General features: G+C 46.3%; 1 protein-coding gene across 6 annotated transcripts in view; it reads right to left on the minus strand.

Annotated features, from left to right (window-relative positions):
- Positions 1-100: 100 nt before the first annotated feature.
- Positions 101-13,622, minus strand: part of LOC129168615 (E3 ubiquitin-protein ligase RNF43) — a 94,704-nt gene continuing 81,182 nt past the window's right edge. For 5 of the 6 annotated variants that reach the window (XM_054754056.1, XM_054754051.1, XM_054754053.1 and 2 more), the window contains 7 exons: positions 11,464-11,538; positions 11,232-11,378; positions 9,160-9,261; positions 8,919-9,074; positions 8,703-8,826; positions 6,402-7,892; positions 101-6,278 (listed from right to left, as the gene is read on the minus strand). In XM_054754056.1, coding sequence (XP_054610031.1) covers positions 6,253-6,278; positions 6,402-7,892; positions 8,703-8,826; positions 8,919-9,074; positions 9,160-9,261; positions 11,232-11,378; positions 11,464-11,532 — 2,115 coding nt within the window. In that variant the 5' untranslated portion in view covers positions 11,533-11,538 and the 3' untranslated portion in view covers positions 101-6,252. The remainder of the gene's footprint in view (positions 6,279-6,401; positions 7,893-8,702; positions 8,827-8,918; positions 9,075-9,159; positions 9,262-11,231; positions 11,379-11,463; positions 11,539-13,622) is intronic. The other variant, XM_054754052.1, reaches the window with a different exon arrangement.

The following is a 13,622-nucleotide window of genomic DNA, read 5'->3' on the forward strand; positions in this document are numbered from 1 at the left end:
TCACCACTTCACTCTATCTGTAGCATGAGTGAAGCTCTTCACAGGCCCAATGTTTGCTTGTGATGATGCGTTTGCCATGCAGGAAAGTGAACACAGATGCTTTATTTCAAAATAATTTATTTGCATATAATTGGAATGAAGACAGGTTGATACATTTGTGATGGCACTGGTTAGTTTCCATACAGAAGAACACAAGCACCCATTCAAACCTGAACCAAATGGATAAATATATTAGTAAATAAATATATTAGTGACATGTCACTGTATTGAAATGTTCTGTTACATAGAAAATACAACACTATTTGTTTTGTTTTTTGTACACAAAGTATCCAAAATATCTTGATAGACGGACCCCTTGGCATTATGGAGGGATTTCTTTGTTTTGCACTCGAGTAGGAAAGGCAGTTGAAGCTCAAGTAGGCAACAACACAAACAAAAGGTTGTGGATGAAACCGCAGATACGCAAAATGCTCCTTTTTTTTCCATGATAAAATCACCCAAAGTGCTGCTTTTCATTCAGTCGTGTCCGTGGCAGAGCGTGCGCGCTCTCACACGCACACACACAAGCGAGGAGGATTGCGTGTTCGTGGTCAATGCGAGGTATTTTGCTTGATGGGCTGCAGTTGAACATTTCTGCACAATTAGTCCAAAATGATCCGCACTGAAGGCAAAGAAGTAACTGAAGGCAAAGAAGGGCCTCTTTGGTTTGTCACATGGATCTGCAAAAGGCACGTAGTGTATCTCTGCCTGCGGAAGTGCTACAAGCTACATCAGCTTGATCAGCTGTCGGCTCCAAAACGTGTCTGCGGTCGCACTGCTATGAAAAAGCCCTTAAAGGGATGGTTGGATGTTTTGACATGAAGTTGTATGACATCCCCATCAGCAGTGTAGTGCATCAACAGTGACTGACCCCCCCAATTGGTCCCGTGAGTCCGGTTCTGGTTGGAGATCCGTGACGAGGAACGTAGTTCCGCTTAGTTGCTGGGTCATCTCAGAAGAGTCATACATTTGCATCACAAAAATGCCTCCTCGAAAAAATCTGACCTCATAACCGCTCTGCGTTGCTCACGTCTTGATCCGCGCAGGCAAACACTGTGGAACACGTAGTGCAAACTACTTTCTTCATCACCGAAATCCGACCAAAACTGGGCTCACTTGGGGGTAAATCACCATTGATGCACTACACTGCTGATGGGGATGTCAAACAACCTCATGTCAAAACATCCCAACTATCCCTTTAAGTAAGCAAGGGCGTTGGTTTCTAGAATAGAGCTGCAAACTTGTACGATCAGCATGCCGACAACCTGCACGTGCAAAGGCAAAGCGTATCCGTACATTTGATGTGGTTGGGTGGGTGCAAAGCAAATGATAGCAAAACTATTTTAGATTTTCCAAATACGAGGATGACGATTGTAGACGGACTACGAAGAAAAAATATCACGGGAATGAAAAAGTAATGTTACAGGAAAAAAGTCATATTATTATGAAGAGACTAAAGGTGTCATGTTTCAAGAATACAAGAACCTAAACGCAAAAGTGCTCGGCCAGCAGCTGTTCTCTCTCTAAACGGCGGTCCCGCTAAGCACCAATCAGCACCAATCAAGCACAACCGGCCCGAGTGAAAAAGTTTCAAAACTAAGCTTTCAAAGTAAGCATGGCTCCTTTTTTCCTTGGCGGCATGACGTGATCTGAACTGGCGATGCGTCAATGGAGAGTGACGTTTCAGTGGGCTTCTTGGGTCTCAGCACCTCCGCGCTGTCCACGCAGGCGGCTGCTTGTGGAATTAACTTGGCTCCTTTTTTCCTTGGCGGCATGACGTGGTATGAATAAGGCGACGTTTCAGCAGCAGCTGGCTGGTTTTTTCCCCCGAATGTGATTAGAATGTTGGGAATAATGTTGGAATACTGGAAGAATATTTAGAATGCAGTCAGAGCGCAGTTAGAATACTTTTTTTAAATTTTTCCACTTTGAAAGCTTTTAGCATGCTCAAAACATTCGGGCTGGCCACAAGAATGGGCCCAAATATTTGGAATGCACTTTATTCATGAAATGACAACATTTTCTTGTAAAATGACAACTTTACTGTCAATATATTCTTTTTTTAAATGTAACATTCTGACATTGTTTGTCAAATGAAGACTTTTTTTCCTGTGAAACTTTTCCCTGACGATAACACGGTCTCGTAATACAGTAATCCCTCACCACTTCACGCTTCCAATTTCACGCCTTGACTTTTATCACAGGTTTTTCAAAAAGAATTCATGCTGTTTCATGGTTGAATCCTGCCTTTTATCAGGCAAACAGCTCATTTAAGCAAATTTCATATATTTTTGGCCTGAATTGAGCATTTTCAAGCATAAAAATGGCTTCAGAAGACGCATTCAGAAAGCTAATTTATGGTATTCTACGCTGGTCGCTAGGCGTCAAGAATGTTACTGAGTTCAGTGAGGCGCACAAGCGACACACTTGATTGGCGGAACAAGACAACAGGCTTTTATGGCAGGTGTGAAAGGTCTCACAACAGGCACAATAATCCTCATCACCAAGCTAAAACTCAGCTCTCAACCCCCGACTAGACTTCCTGTTCGCCCCTCACTCGGCTCCGCGTAGCATCGGAACACACACGAGCGAGAGTCTTATTTATGCCTAAAATGGCTTATTTTCTCTTATTATGTCTCCAATGTTGGGTAATAGGAGTGTCAAGGTGACTACAGGGGTGCTGTTTCATGTCTACAGGGCTAATCATGTTAAAACAACTTCTTTCTATGCCCTGACTGTGAAAATATTCCATTTATCACGGTCAGGTCCGGAACTGGAGGGATTACTGTACTCTGACTGTATTCTCGTGATATTTATGACATCTTTTTCCAAATGATATGACTTTTTTCTTGCATAATTGCTGTTTTCTAAGTGTAAGCACCGTGTCATTGTTTGATCGTTTCTGAGATGCTTCTCAGGCAAGCGAGTCGATTCCAGCTCTACGGTCTCGTGGCTTTATTCCAGTTATACTCTATCTGTATTATTATTATTATTATTGTTATTGTTATTATTAAGGAGGCACTGGGCGTGGTTCTGCGGCTTCCATGAGGAACTGTGCTGAAGAGCTTTAGTCGCTGGGGAAAAAGTAAGAAAAATAACGAGCAGAAAATGTCATCATCCCGCTAAAGCAAAGAAAAATGGCATCAAGATGCATAAATGGCAACACAATTCAGTCATTTAAAAAAAAAGGAAGAAAACGGTGCATGATGAAAAGAGCTGCCATTATTGAAGTACTGAAAAGGAGGCCACTTCAGAGAACATTCACTGTCTGATAGGCCCACCATCCACCTTTCCTCTGACAGGACTCATCACCTTTTAGGCTCGGGCGGCTACGTGGATGTGGCGTGAAAAACTACAGCAGTACCTTGAAAGACCCTGTGCGTCAGGCAAGACAAAACGGGAGCTGAGGTAGGCTAAGAGTGACAAGATGAAGACTGAGGAAGATTGCGAGGGAGGTACCACAGTGAGCGCTCACGTTCTTGTGGAAGACAGGAAGGCACGCACGGCATGACGGATCAAGGGCGACACACGCTTTCAACCCCCTGTCGTGTGTTCCCTCAGCAGCTCCTGATCATCACCACCATCATCCCAAACACGGAATATCTGTTCATTATTTCGGAACTCATCCACACTTTTCGCCATGAGTTATTTGGAATCAAACACTGCAGAGGGAGGAGCTGGGGTCAAGAATCCTCGGGCATGAGTGGCAGCAGAGGAGAGCGACGAGGAGGACTGTCCATTCTGGCTCCCGAGTAGCAGCGTGATGCGGTGGAACCCGTTTATGTCGACGCCCGCCGTCGACATTAGCGGCTGTCGACATGATCGAAACCAAATCCGAAACTATCCCCTGCTTGCACATCTCCTTGGGACTTGGCCAGAGACACGGGACAACGGCTGAAAATAAAACATTTGTCAACCTGCGGCGGTTTGTTGATGTTTTTTCGTGTATATGTATTGGAGCTGCAACAGTTAATCGATGAATTCATAACTCATTGATTACAGTCATCCCTCGCAACATCGCGGTTCGAACATCGCTCCCTCACTCTACCAAGGTTTTCCAAAATGGCCTATTAGTAAAAAAAAAAAGCACATTTAAGCAAATTGTACTTACTCTTGGCCTAAATCAAGTATTTTCAAGCATATGATGTCCAAATGAATGAAGTAAATATAAATACAAGGATGCAGTATTCTACATCGGCCACAAGGTGTCAGTCATTGCTCGGTGAGACGGGCACTAGACTGTCGCTAACGTTCCGTAGAGAACACATTTACTGTGACACTGCTTGAGCAGGACTTAAGTGGTTTATTGTGTCTACAACATCGGGTAATTAGACTGGAAAGCCATTTAAAGCCACCATTGCAGTACATTGTTGTATTGGAATGGCGGAAGTACACTGGAAGTACAATGTCCAGAAAAAAAATAAGGAACTGCAAAGGTGTGAGTCTATGTTATCTTATTTCTGTCTAATATGTCCCATTTTCTCTGCTTACTGTACGTATATCTCCGATGTTGGTCAATAGAAATGTGTGTTATTTCCTGTCTAGAGGGCTCTAATCATGTTAAAAAACGTATTTAGAGGATGGTGAACAGCTTTTCTGTGCCGTAACTACAAAACTATTCCATTTATTAATATTCAATCCTTCTTTGCGGAAGTTTTACTGCTTACTGCGGTCGGGTCTGGAACTGCCATAAACGAGGGACGACTGCCTCCAACGAATCGACAACCATTTTGGCGTTCAAGTCATCTTTTTTTAATTTAAAAATCAACCTCTCAAATGTGAATATTTATTAATTTCCTCAGTCATCCATGAAAGCAGACTATTATTTTTGTGTTTTAGGCAAAACAAGAAAAATCCGCACACATCAGCTTCAAATTTGGAAAACAGTGATCAACATTTTTGTCTATTTTTTCTGATATGTTGCGGACCAAAGCACCAACTGTTTGTATTTACGCCATTACGCAATAAATCAAAACCACAAGCTTCAGATTAATTGACCAAAATAAATAACTGTTAGTTGCAGCCGTAATGTTTTTTTATACACTGCCTTGCGGTACTTGTTTTGTAAATACAGTGGAACCTCGGTTAGCGTACGCCCCGGTTAACATGTTTTTTTGCTTAACATCAATAATTTACGCCAAATTTTTGCCTCGGTTTGCGTGTATTTTCCGTTTAGTGTACAATATGGCAGGTGTCTTGTCATGTTATGAATACACTGCTTGAGTCCAACTGTGTTCTTAATGTATTTTTAGCACAAAACATCCTTGTTAGCAGCCTATTAGCTAGCTAATACATGAAAACAGGAACCGGAAGTCGGCTCCGTCGCCCGTCTATGATGTCATCTGTCGTTCTTTGCTAACTAACAGTTACGCCACAAATCTCCCAAACATGTTTTTATAGATGTACAATGAATAGTTGACATACAGAAAGGCAGGGAAGGGATAAATGAATATTCTTCATTGAAGATGTGATTGTTGCCAAAGACACCATGCGGCGGTGAGATCAAGACAGACACCACTTTCACGTTATTTCTTGAATTGGATGGCGCTTCTCACCCTCTTTATCAAAATGCTGCCACTTGCAACTTTCTTTGGCTCCATTTTGGGTTATTTTGCAGCTGTGATCAAAATAAAAGCAGAGGTTCGAGGTGAGAAACTCCATTGAATTAAAGAAATAACTCAAGGCAAAACAGGAAGGTGGTGTCGGCATTGATCTCGCTGCCACGTTGTCTTTGGCAACAATCCCGTCTTCATTTATCCTTTCATTCATCATTCATTTGCATTTTGAATTGTTGTCAGCATGGAAAACTATCATTGTAAAACCAAGAAAACACGTTTTGGGTGAACGATTTTGGTTGTCAGGAATGGATTCATTGGATTTCCATGATTTCTTATGGGAAAAATGGATTCGGGTCGAGTGTGTTTCGGTTCGAGTCAGACCTTCTTGAACAGGTTAATGCCGCTAACCGAGGTTCCACTGTATGCTGAAGTTTAGCGTTCACATAGTTGTTGTTCTTTATCCCCCACTGGGAGTACGAGTTGCCTCACCCAGTCCATCCGTCGCCTGTTAAACTGAGTCTGGGACCCCCGACATAAACTGACCAGGTAGGCATGTTTTAGTCATAAGAAGAACACGGTGGACCGGGCCTTGAGTTGGTGCACATAGACGGGTAGTCGACTTAAACGGGTTCTAGTGTATTGTGGAACCAAGTTGTCACACTCCAGACTCCTCCTCAGATCCTGGACACACACACACACATGCACACACACGCGCACACACATACACACACACACACAAGTTGACTTCAACATAAAACGAGAATGATGTTTTGTCGTCATTAAGGATGAAAAAGAAACACTCACCCTGATGGTGGTATATGTTTTGGCAACACAAACAAATGTCTGTGTTGCGGTCTGCAGCAAGTCCCCGGTGAAGCCTGCAAGGGGGCCACTCAATGGAGGTCCTGGTGCCTAGAAGTTGAGGCTCCGAGTGCGCCTCCTGCACACGTTTTTGCCAAACAAGGTGGGATCCGGCGCAGCAAGGCCAGTCGTCTATACCTCCCGAGTCCAGAATGAGAGGTACAGGAAGGGGGGCGGGGTGCCGCTCAGGGGGAGAGCGGCAGAACCCTGAGCCCTGGCCATAGTGGATGCAGCTGCTCCGATCATCCTGAAGGTCCAAGCTCTGGTGGAAGTGAACGGAGAGCGGGTCTCGGACACAGCCCCGTCCGAGGGCTGCGGTAGTGCGTCCCTGGTGGCAGCAGTGGGTTTGTATCTGTATGGGGATAGGGGACACCAGCACAGAGGGCCCTGAAGCGCTGCTCGGGTCCATATCCCGACCCTCTGTCCCACAGCTGGGCACACTGGTACAGTCAGGATTTGTGCACTGGCAGTGACTGGGCTGAGGAGGGCAAACAGATGAGTCTTTGTCCAAGAGATGTGCAGGAGGCGCAGCTATTGCTGCTGTGGCCCCTTGCTCCTCTTCTGAGCCTCTGCTTGGGCCCTGGCTGGGCTCCCCTTCCTCATAGTGGTGGTGTCTGTGGCGGTGGTAGTGGATGTGGCTAAACACAGTCTGTGGCTGCTCCTCGGGGCAGCCCGCCTTATTCACCACCAAATCCAGAGACCTGGGCCGGGCCTGGGCATCCATCTCCAGGCTGCTTCTGCGCGGGGCTCGCCCAGAGCCTAACCCATAATACACAAACGGGTCGTAGTCACTACTCAGCGAGCTACGGAAAGTGGACCAGCTGCCGTACACTCCCTGCATGGACACATCAGTACAATTGAGAACCGAGTCGCTGGAGGAGCCGTGGCACGGCCCCGAGCTGGAGTCGCTCGCCGGGCCGTCAGCTAAATATCCGCTGCGGTCCGTGTGGTAGCTGCCGCCGGAGCAGCTGCCCTCGTCCGGTCGGCCGTGGCCGGCCACTCTACGGGGCTGTGGGGCGGCTGAGGCGGTGTGGTGCACTCTGGAGACGGATGCGCTACGCTGAGCTGGGCAGGAAGAGCGATAGTTTGGGCAGGACCGGCGGGGGGTGTAGTGGTGGGTTGAAGTCCTACAGTTTCCGCCAGTCCTGTGGGTCCTCCTGGGACCCTCTGTGGGTAGGTGGTACTCACAAGGGGCACCCAAAGGTCTGCTGGTGAGCAGACGCAGCGTCTGGCTGTCCATGGGAGAAGACGCATTGTAGTGAGCTACTGGGGGGTAGGAGCCTGAAGGTCCGCGAGGATAGTGCGGCCTCATGGAGAAAGGGATGGCGTGCTGGGGGAACGGGTGGTTTCGGGGGCTGCTGTAAGGCTGGGGATGAAGGAAACTTCGTTCTAGACTGGATTGAAGTCTGTTCCTGTGGGGCTGCCTCCCTGTCCCTGTGGATTTCAACGGCAGGTAGAAGACGAATTAGCCATCACTTCTTCCATTCATTAGGTACGTCTGCATCATCCAATATTAACCAATACTGCAGTGCTCCTGTCTTGCACGAGAAAGACAGACTTGATGGTCCATCGCTGGTGTGGTGTAAAGTGCTGTGGCTGTCATGACATGACCCTGCTTACAGACTGTATGTTTGGAATTATCCATACATCCATTTTCTATGCCGCTTATCCCAATTAGGGTGGCGGGGGCATGCTGGAGCCTATCCAGCTGACTTCGGGCGACAGGCGGGGTACACCCTGGACTGGTGTCCAGCCAATGGCAGGGCACATATAGACAAACAACCATTCACACTCACATTCATACCTATGGACTATTTAGAGTCTCCACTGAAGCTAACATGCATGTTTTTGGAGTCTGGGAGGAAACCGGAGTACCCGGAGAAAACCTACGCACGCACGGGGAGAACATGCAAACTCCACACAGAGATGCCCTACGGAGATTCCAACCCGATCTCCTGACTGTGTGGCCAACATGCTAACCACTTGGCCACTGTGCGGCATGTTTGAAATTATATTCTCAATTGTTCGTTTTTTGAAAGCAAACGGTAAATTCCCAAAAACTCCATTCATATTTCATGGCGCCAGCCAACAAACTCGTGGCAGCAAAGCGTCATGTCCAGAACCAATTAACCGCAAAAAAGACCACCATAAGTGGAGCACTTTTGTTCTGTCCCGTGCAGAGAGAGGCTGTAGCGATCTTTGCTAAAGCTGCTGTGTCAGTCGCTTTCTTCTGCAACACTTAACTGCAAATGGGCTTATCCTCACCCATGATGTTGTGCATGCACAGAGGACAGGTACGGTGCTGCAGCAGCCAAGGATCCACACAATCTTTATGAAACTCGTGAGCGCAGGAGATGATCCTCAGATGCTTGGTTGAAAAGGGAGAGAGAGACGTAAACTTGTAGCCAAAAATCGCAACTGCGCCACGTAGCTTGAGGTTTGAGCTTGGGTTCCTCTTACCTGGCCGTCCTGGAATTCCTCCAGGCAGATGGCACAGACGGGGCTGGAGTTGGAACTGCTGCCGTGGGAGCGCTGCGTGCCTGAGCAGCCCTGGGAGATGTAGGTTTTGGTTTCTAAGCGACTAATGGCGTGCATGGTCTGCTGATGGACGGTGTCCTGCATTGAAGGAAAGCGTACATGTGAGACAGCTGGGCTGAGGGTCTAGCTTTAGCTTTCTAACAGTGATGCTACTTTGGCTTACCCAAGTTCTGTTGGATTTGCACTTGTAGCGGAAAGCAAAGATGAGGATGATGATCAAAATAGCCAAGACAATGGTGAGGAGGATGCCCACGTCATAATGTCGCTGGAAATGGGGCAAACAGTGATGACTTTATGACTGCAACATGCAAAACGAAGCATCACATCATCACTTGGTTGCGATTCTCCAATGGTGGGTCGCAGCTTTATTCTTGATTTTTTTATGCAGTGGGGTGTGGTCCACGAACACTCCTCCAGATGGCCGCAACGCTCTGTGGTGCTATTTGAAGCTGGCTGTCATAGAGGAAGACCATTTGTAGTCTACTGCCATTAAGATGTTGAATGTGCCAGGCCTCTCTCTTGTTGAGCCTTACCTTAAGTCTTTGACAAGTATTTTGTGTTTATTACACAGTCCTGATCAAAATTTTAAAACCAGTTGTAGAATTTCCATTTTGGAGCTTAAGCAGGTTCTAAAGTAGAGCTTCAAAATGCACAATGAAGAAATATAGGGAGACATTTTTTTTTCGAGTAAGCAATTTATTGCAAAGAAGCATTCAAGTAAAACAGGCTGTTCATCAGATGATCAAAAGTTTAAGACCACAGCTAAAACAAGCAACTTGAAACCCCCTAAAATAGAAATAAAATGTTCAAAAAAGGAGTGAGTCATGAGTAGCTGGGCCATTCTTGTTCATCACCTCAAAAATGGGTTTGGGCATGCTTGATGCCAGGCTTGATGCCATGCTTGATGCCAGTGTTTCCAGGAGGCTGGTGGGAATGTTCCTCCAGGTGGTGAAGATGGCTTCACGGAGGACATCCCCTCATGTCCATTTTTGTAAATCCATCCCCCAATGTTCTCCATTGGATTTAGATGAGGGGAACACACAGGATGGTCCTAAAGAGTGATCTTATTCCTCTGGAAGAAGTCCTTTGTGAAGTGCAGTGTTGTCCTGTTGAAAAAGCCAGTCATCACCACATAGACGAGGGCCTTCAGTCATGAGGGACACCCCCTGCAACATCTCCACATAGCCGGCTGCCATTTGACGCCCCTGCACAACATGAAGCTCCATTGTTCTGTTGAAGGACCATGATGGTCCCCCCTCTCAGGTGGGATCTCCTTGTCATGCCAGTAACGCTGGAAGCCATCAGGACCGTCAAGGAGGAATAAAACTTTCTTCCACCTTTCAATGTCCCATGTTTGCTGCTCTCCTGCAACTTCCAAAGAGGACATTTTGTGGCGTTGAAGAAGACGAGGCCTTTGAAGTCTGTTTTTGTTGCACACTAGCAACAACCTTCAATTGGGCCGAGGATTGTCCCGTGTCTTGACAGCCATCGGATCCTCCGTCTTAGGGCCGTTGACATTTTTTGGGGTCTACCACTTGACCTTTTTGTTCCATAATCCCCAGGATGTTTGAAGAAGTTTGAAATGACTGACTAACTGTGTCCAACCTCAGCAGCCATGGCGTGCGAGAGGCCTTGCTTATACGGCTCAACAATCCCACCGCCTTCAAAGACAGAAAGCTTTTTATGGGTGTTGCTAATTGCTAGTGCGCATGTGGGATTTTCAGTGTAAATTAGCATCCTTTGGTCTAAATCAGCGGTTCTCAATTATTTCCCATCGTGCCCCCACTGGGGGACAGAAATGAAACCAGCGAAATGCAACAAAATAGAGCGCAGTGAAGCATGCCAGCGTATTCAGGAGTACGACGCATTCATACATGCTGAAAGTTCTCCTGCCTGTGACGCGCATCACTGGTTGAAATGCATTTCATTTGTGTTGAATATCACAAAAAAATACTTTTTATTTTTATTTTATTTTATTTCTGTGTGTTTTAGGCTCTGGAATGGAAGGCAACTGGAGTCTTCAAGGAGAGGCCAAACGTTAGCCCGAGGAAAACAGCAAACTTCACGCTAGACGCTTTTCTTTCAAGTAGTTTTGAGTTTGCGGACAAAAACGTATTGTTTCCCAAATGTTCATTCAACTTGTTTAGTGCTGGCACACTCTGTTATTTTGCATGGAATGGAATTCTGGGATTTTGGGATTGGAACTTGCAACTTGACCAAGTGATTTTGGCTTACCCATTTGGGCTGCTCCACCAGGATCTCAATACGAACTTCAGCCTCCTCGTTCTTGTTGACCAGACCCATCAACTCCTCCGCATCCTCAGCGTACACCAGCACAACTGGGCGGGGAAGGGAGTTTCCCTCAGCGCCCGCATCCTTCAGCTGCGCATGTGCGTGACATGCAGGAATATCAGTCAACGAAACGTCATCTTTGCGCTTCAAACGGTCCTGGTGTCTTTGTACTCACCTCAGCGGCCGCATTGGCGTCATCGCTGACATCGAAAATAACAGCCTGAGCTCCCTTGTCCAGCGCCATGTGAGCCTGCGAGACAAACACGAGAGAGACAACACCATTGGTCAGCATGATGGTGCCATGAAGAGAGGGATGCTACACATGCTTGTGCAGTAATGACATCATCACCAGGTGGCAGTCAAGGTCTCATTTCCACTTTGCTGGTGGCCATGTTGGAAACTGTGAGCTGCATTATTAGTAGGATTAGACGGCAACACGGTGGAATAGTGGTTGAGGTGTATGCCTCACAGTCTGTGTTTGAATCTCTGTTGGAGCATCTCCAAAGTGTTCTCTCCGTACTTGCATGCATGGCTAGTTGGGAGACTCTTAAACAGGGGTCTCAATATACCCGGGGGGCCGCTGGACGTACTGTCTGTGTGTGGCTGGGTTGTATCAAGTGTTCACTCTGGAATCACACACAAGGTGTGCTGCTTTGGGCTTCCCGTCATGCTTTGCGGCACTTGTTTGGTAAAAAGTTGTGTGAAGTTACACGTTTAGGGTTAACATAGTAGTTGTTTATTAATCGCCATGCTCTTCCACCTCCTCCTTGCTGTCGAGTGTGTTTTTACACACAAAAGATCCATGCCGAGCCCTTATCAAATGCACGTCTGCCACCTTGTGGCCATTTATATGGCTTAAAACTGTTCTAACAGTGACATCTTTTAGTATGCACTTGCGTCATCACCTCTTTTTGACTCCCGCGCAAGAAAAACATATAAATATATATTGGGATCAGGCGTTCGACTTTATAAAAACGTATAAAAACATCTTTGGGATCAGGCGTTCGGGTTTATAAAAACGTATAAATACGTCTTTGGTATTGAATGAGTTCATGTGAAGGTGACACAAGTGAACACTTAATCAGCGAGAGAGATGTGCACACACACACACACTCCCTGGTGGGGTAGGTGTGCTCGGGTAAAAGTGTCACTCGATCTGACAAGTTAATGAAAAACGTTTGTTGTTTATTTGAGTGCCGCCATTGAAGTCGGATCACTTTTTAACACTTCAAAGAGGGACAGTTAATACGTGACAAGCACGAAACAGACACTTCCTTGGAGTACATGAGATGTCGTAAAGGAGCACCGCCTGCCTTCAAAGCACACATAAAGAGCACAGCGTCCATGAAACGACAGGAAAGCAAAGCATCCACACTGACATCATGGCTTTTCTTTCTTTCTTTATTTTTCTGTCAGAGAGAACAAGTTGGATGACGACGGTCGATGTGATCGGGAGTCGTAGTCACGGTGTAGCCAGCAACAGCACACAACTATGGTGCATTCAAGGACCGCCAAACAAAGTGCAAAATCTCAACGCCTGATGATAAACATGATGAGTGAAGCACTTAAACATGTAAAACGGTGGGCCTTTTAGCAGTGGAATGCTGTACATTTGACCTGTATTATCACCTAGTTATAAACGATTCCAGACTTATGGTGAATGGGATGCCTTTTCTGTGGAAAAAACAGCCTATTTTCAAAGAAAATGACCAAAAATGACCAAAAATGTACAAATGTGCGGGGCTATGAATGCTGAACTGCAAATGTGCAGGGATCCACTGCACACATTGTGCATAGTGCTCTGTATTGTCTAGAAAATACATCATCATGAGAAAGAGCCCTGCCTGCCCCGCGAGAGGCAGGTGCCACTGCAAACAGGAGACCACTTTAAACACCGACACCCGAGTTATTAGGAAACACACACATGCATACAGCTTGCAATACTTTCTTGCTGGTAGTCTTTATTTCCAGTAAATCTGAGGTCAGCTAGACGTTTGTGCTGCTCGACACAAGAATCAGTGTTTATATATACCAGCTGAGTTTTGCGCGTCGGACAGGAAATCAAGATTCACACGAGTAGAGCACACAAACAAAGAAACCAAGAGTTTTTTTTCTACACCTCAGTATGCGACTGGCTGCTGTGCCAATCACAGCTCAAACTGAGCAAACATCACATGGAGCCAGTGGGTGGCCCGCTTGGGGCCAACTAGTTCTGTTGGTTTACATCCAAGCTGAAGTGCGGTCTGTGCGCCAGCCTTGCCACCACATTGTGTTCTCCTGAGCAGACGGACAGAACGATGTCTTTATTTCACATCCACACGGGCAAAGGTTGTA

The sequence above is a fragment of the Dunckerocampus dactyliophorus genome, chromosome 16 (assembly GCF_027744805.1).
Source record: "Dunckerocampus dactyliophorus isolate RoL2022-P2 chromosome 16, RoL_Ddac_1.1, whole genome shotgun sequence".
NCBI lineage: Eukaryota > Metazoa > Chordata > Actinopteri > Syngnathiformes > Syngnathidae > Dunckerocampus > Dunckerocampus dactyliophorus.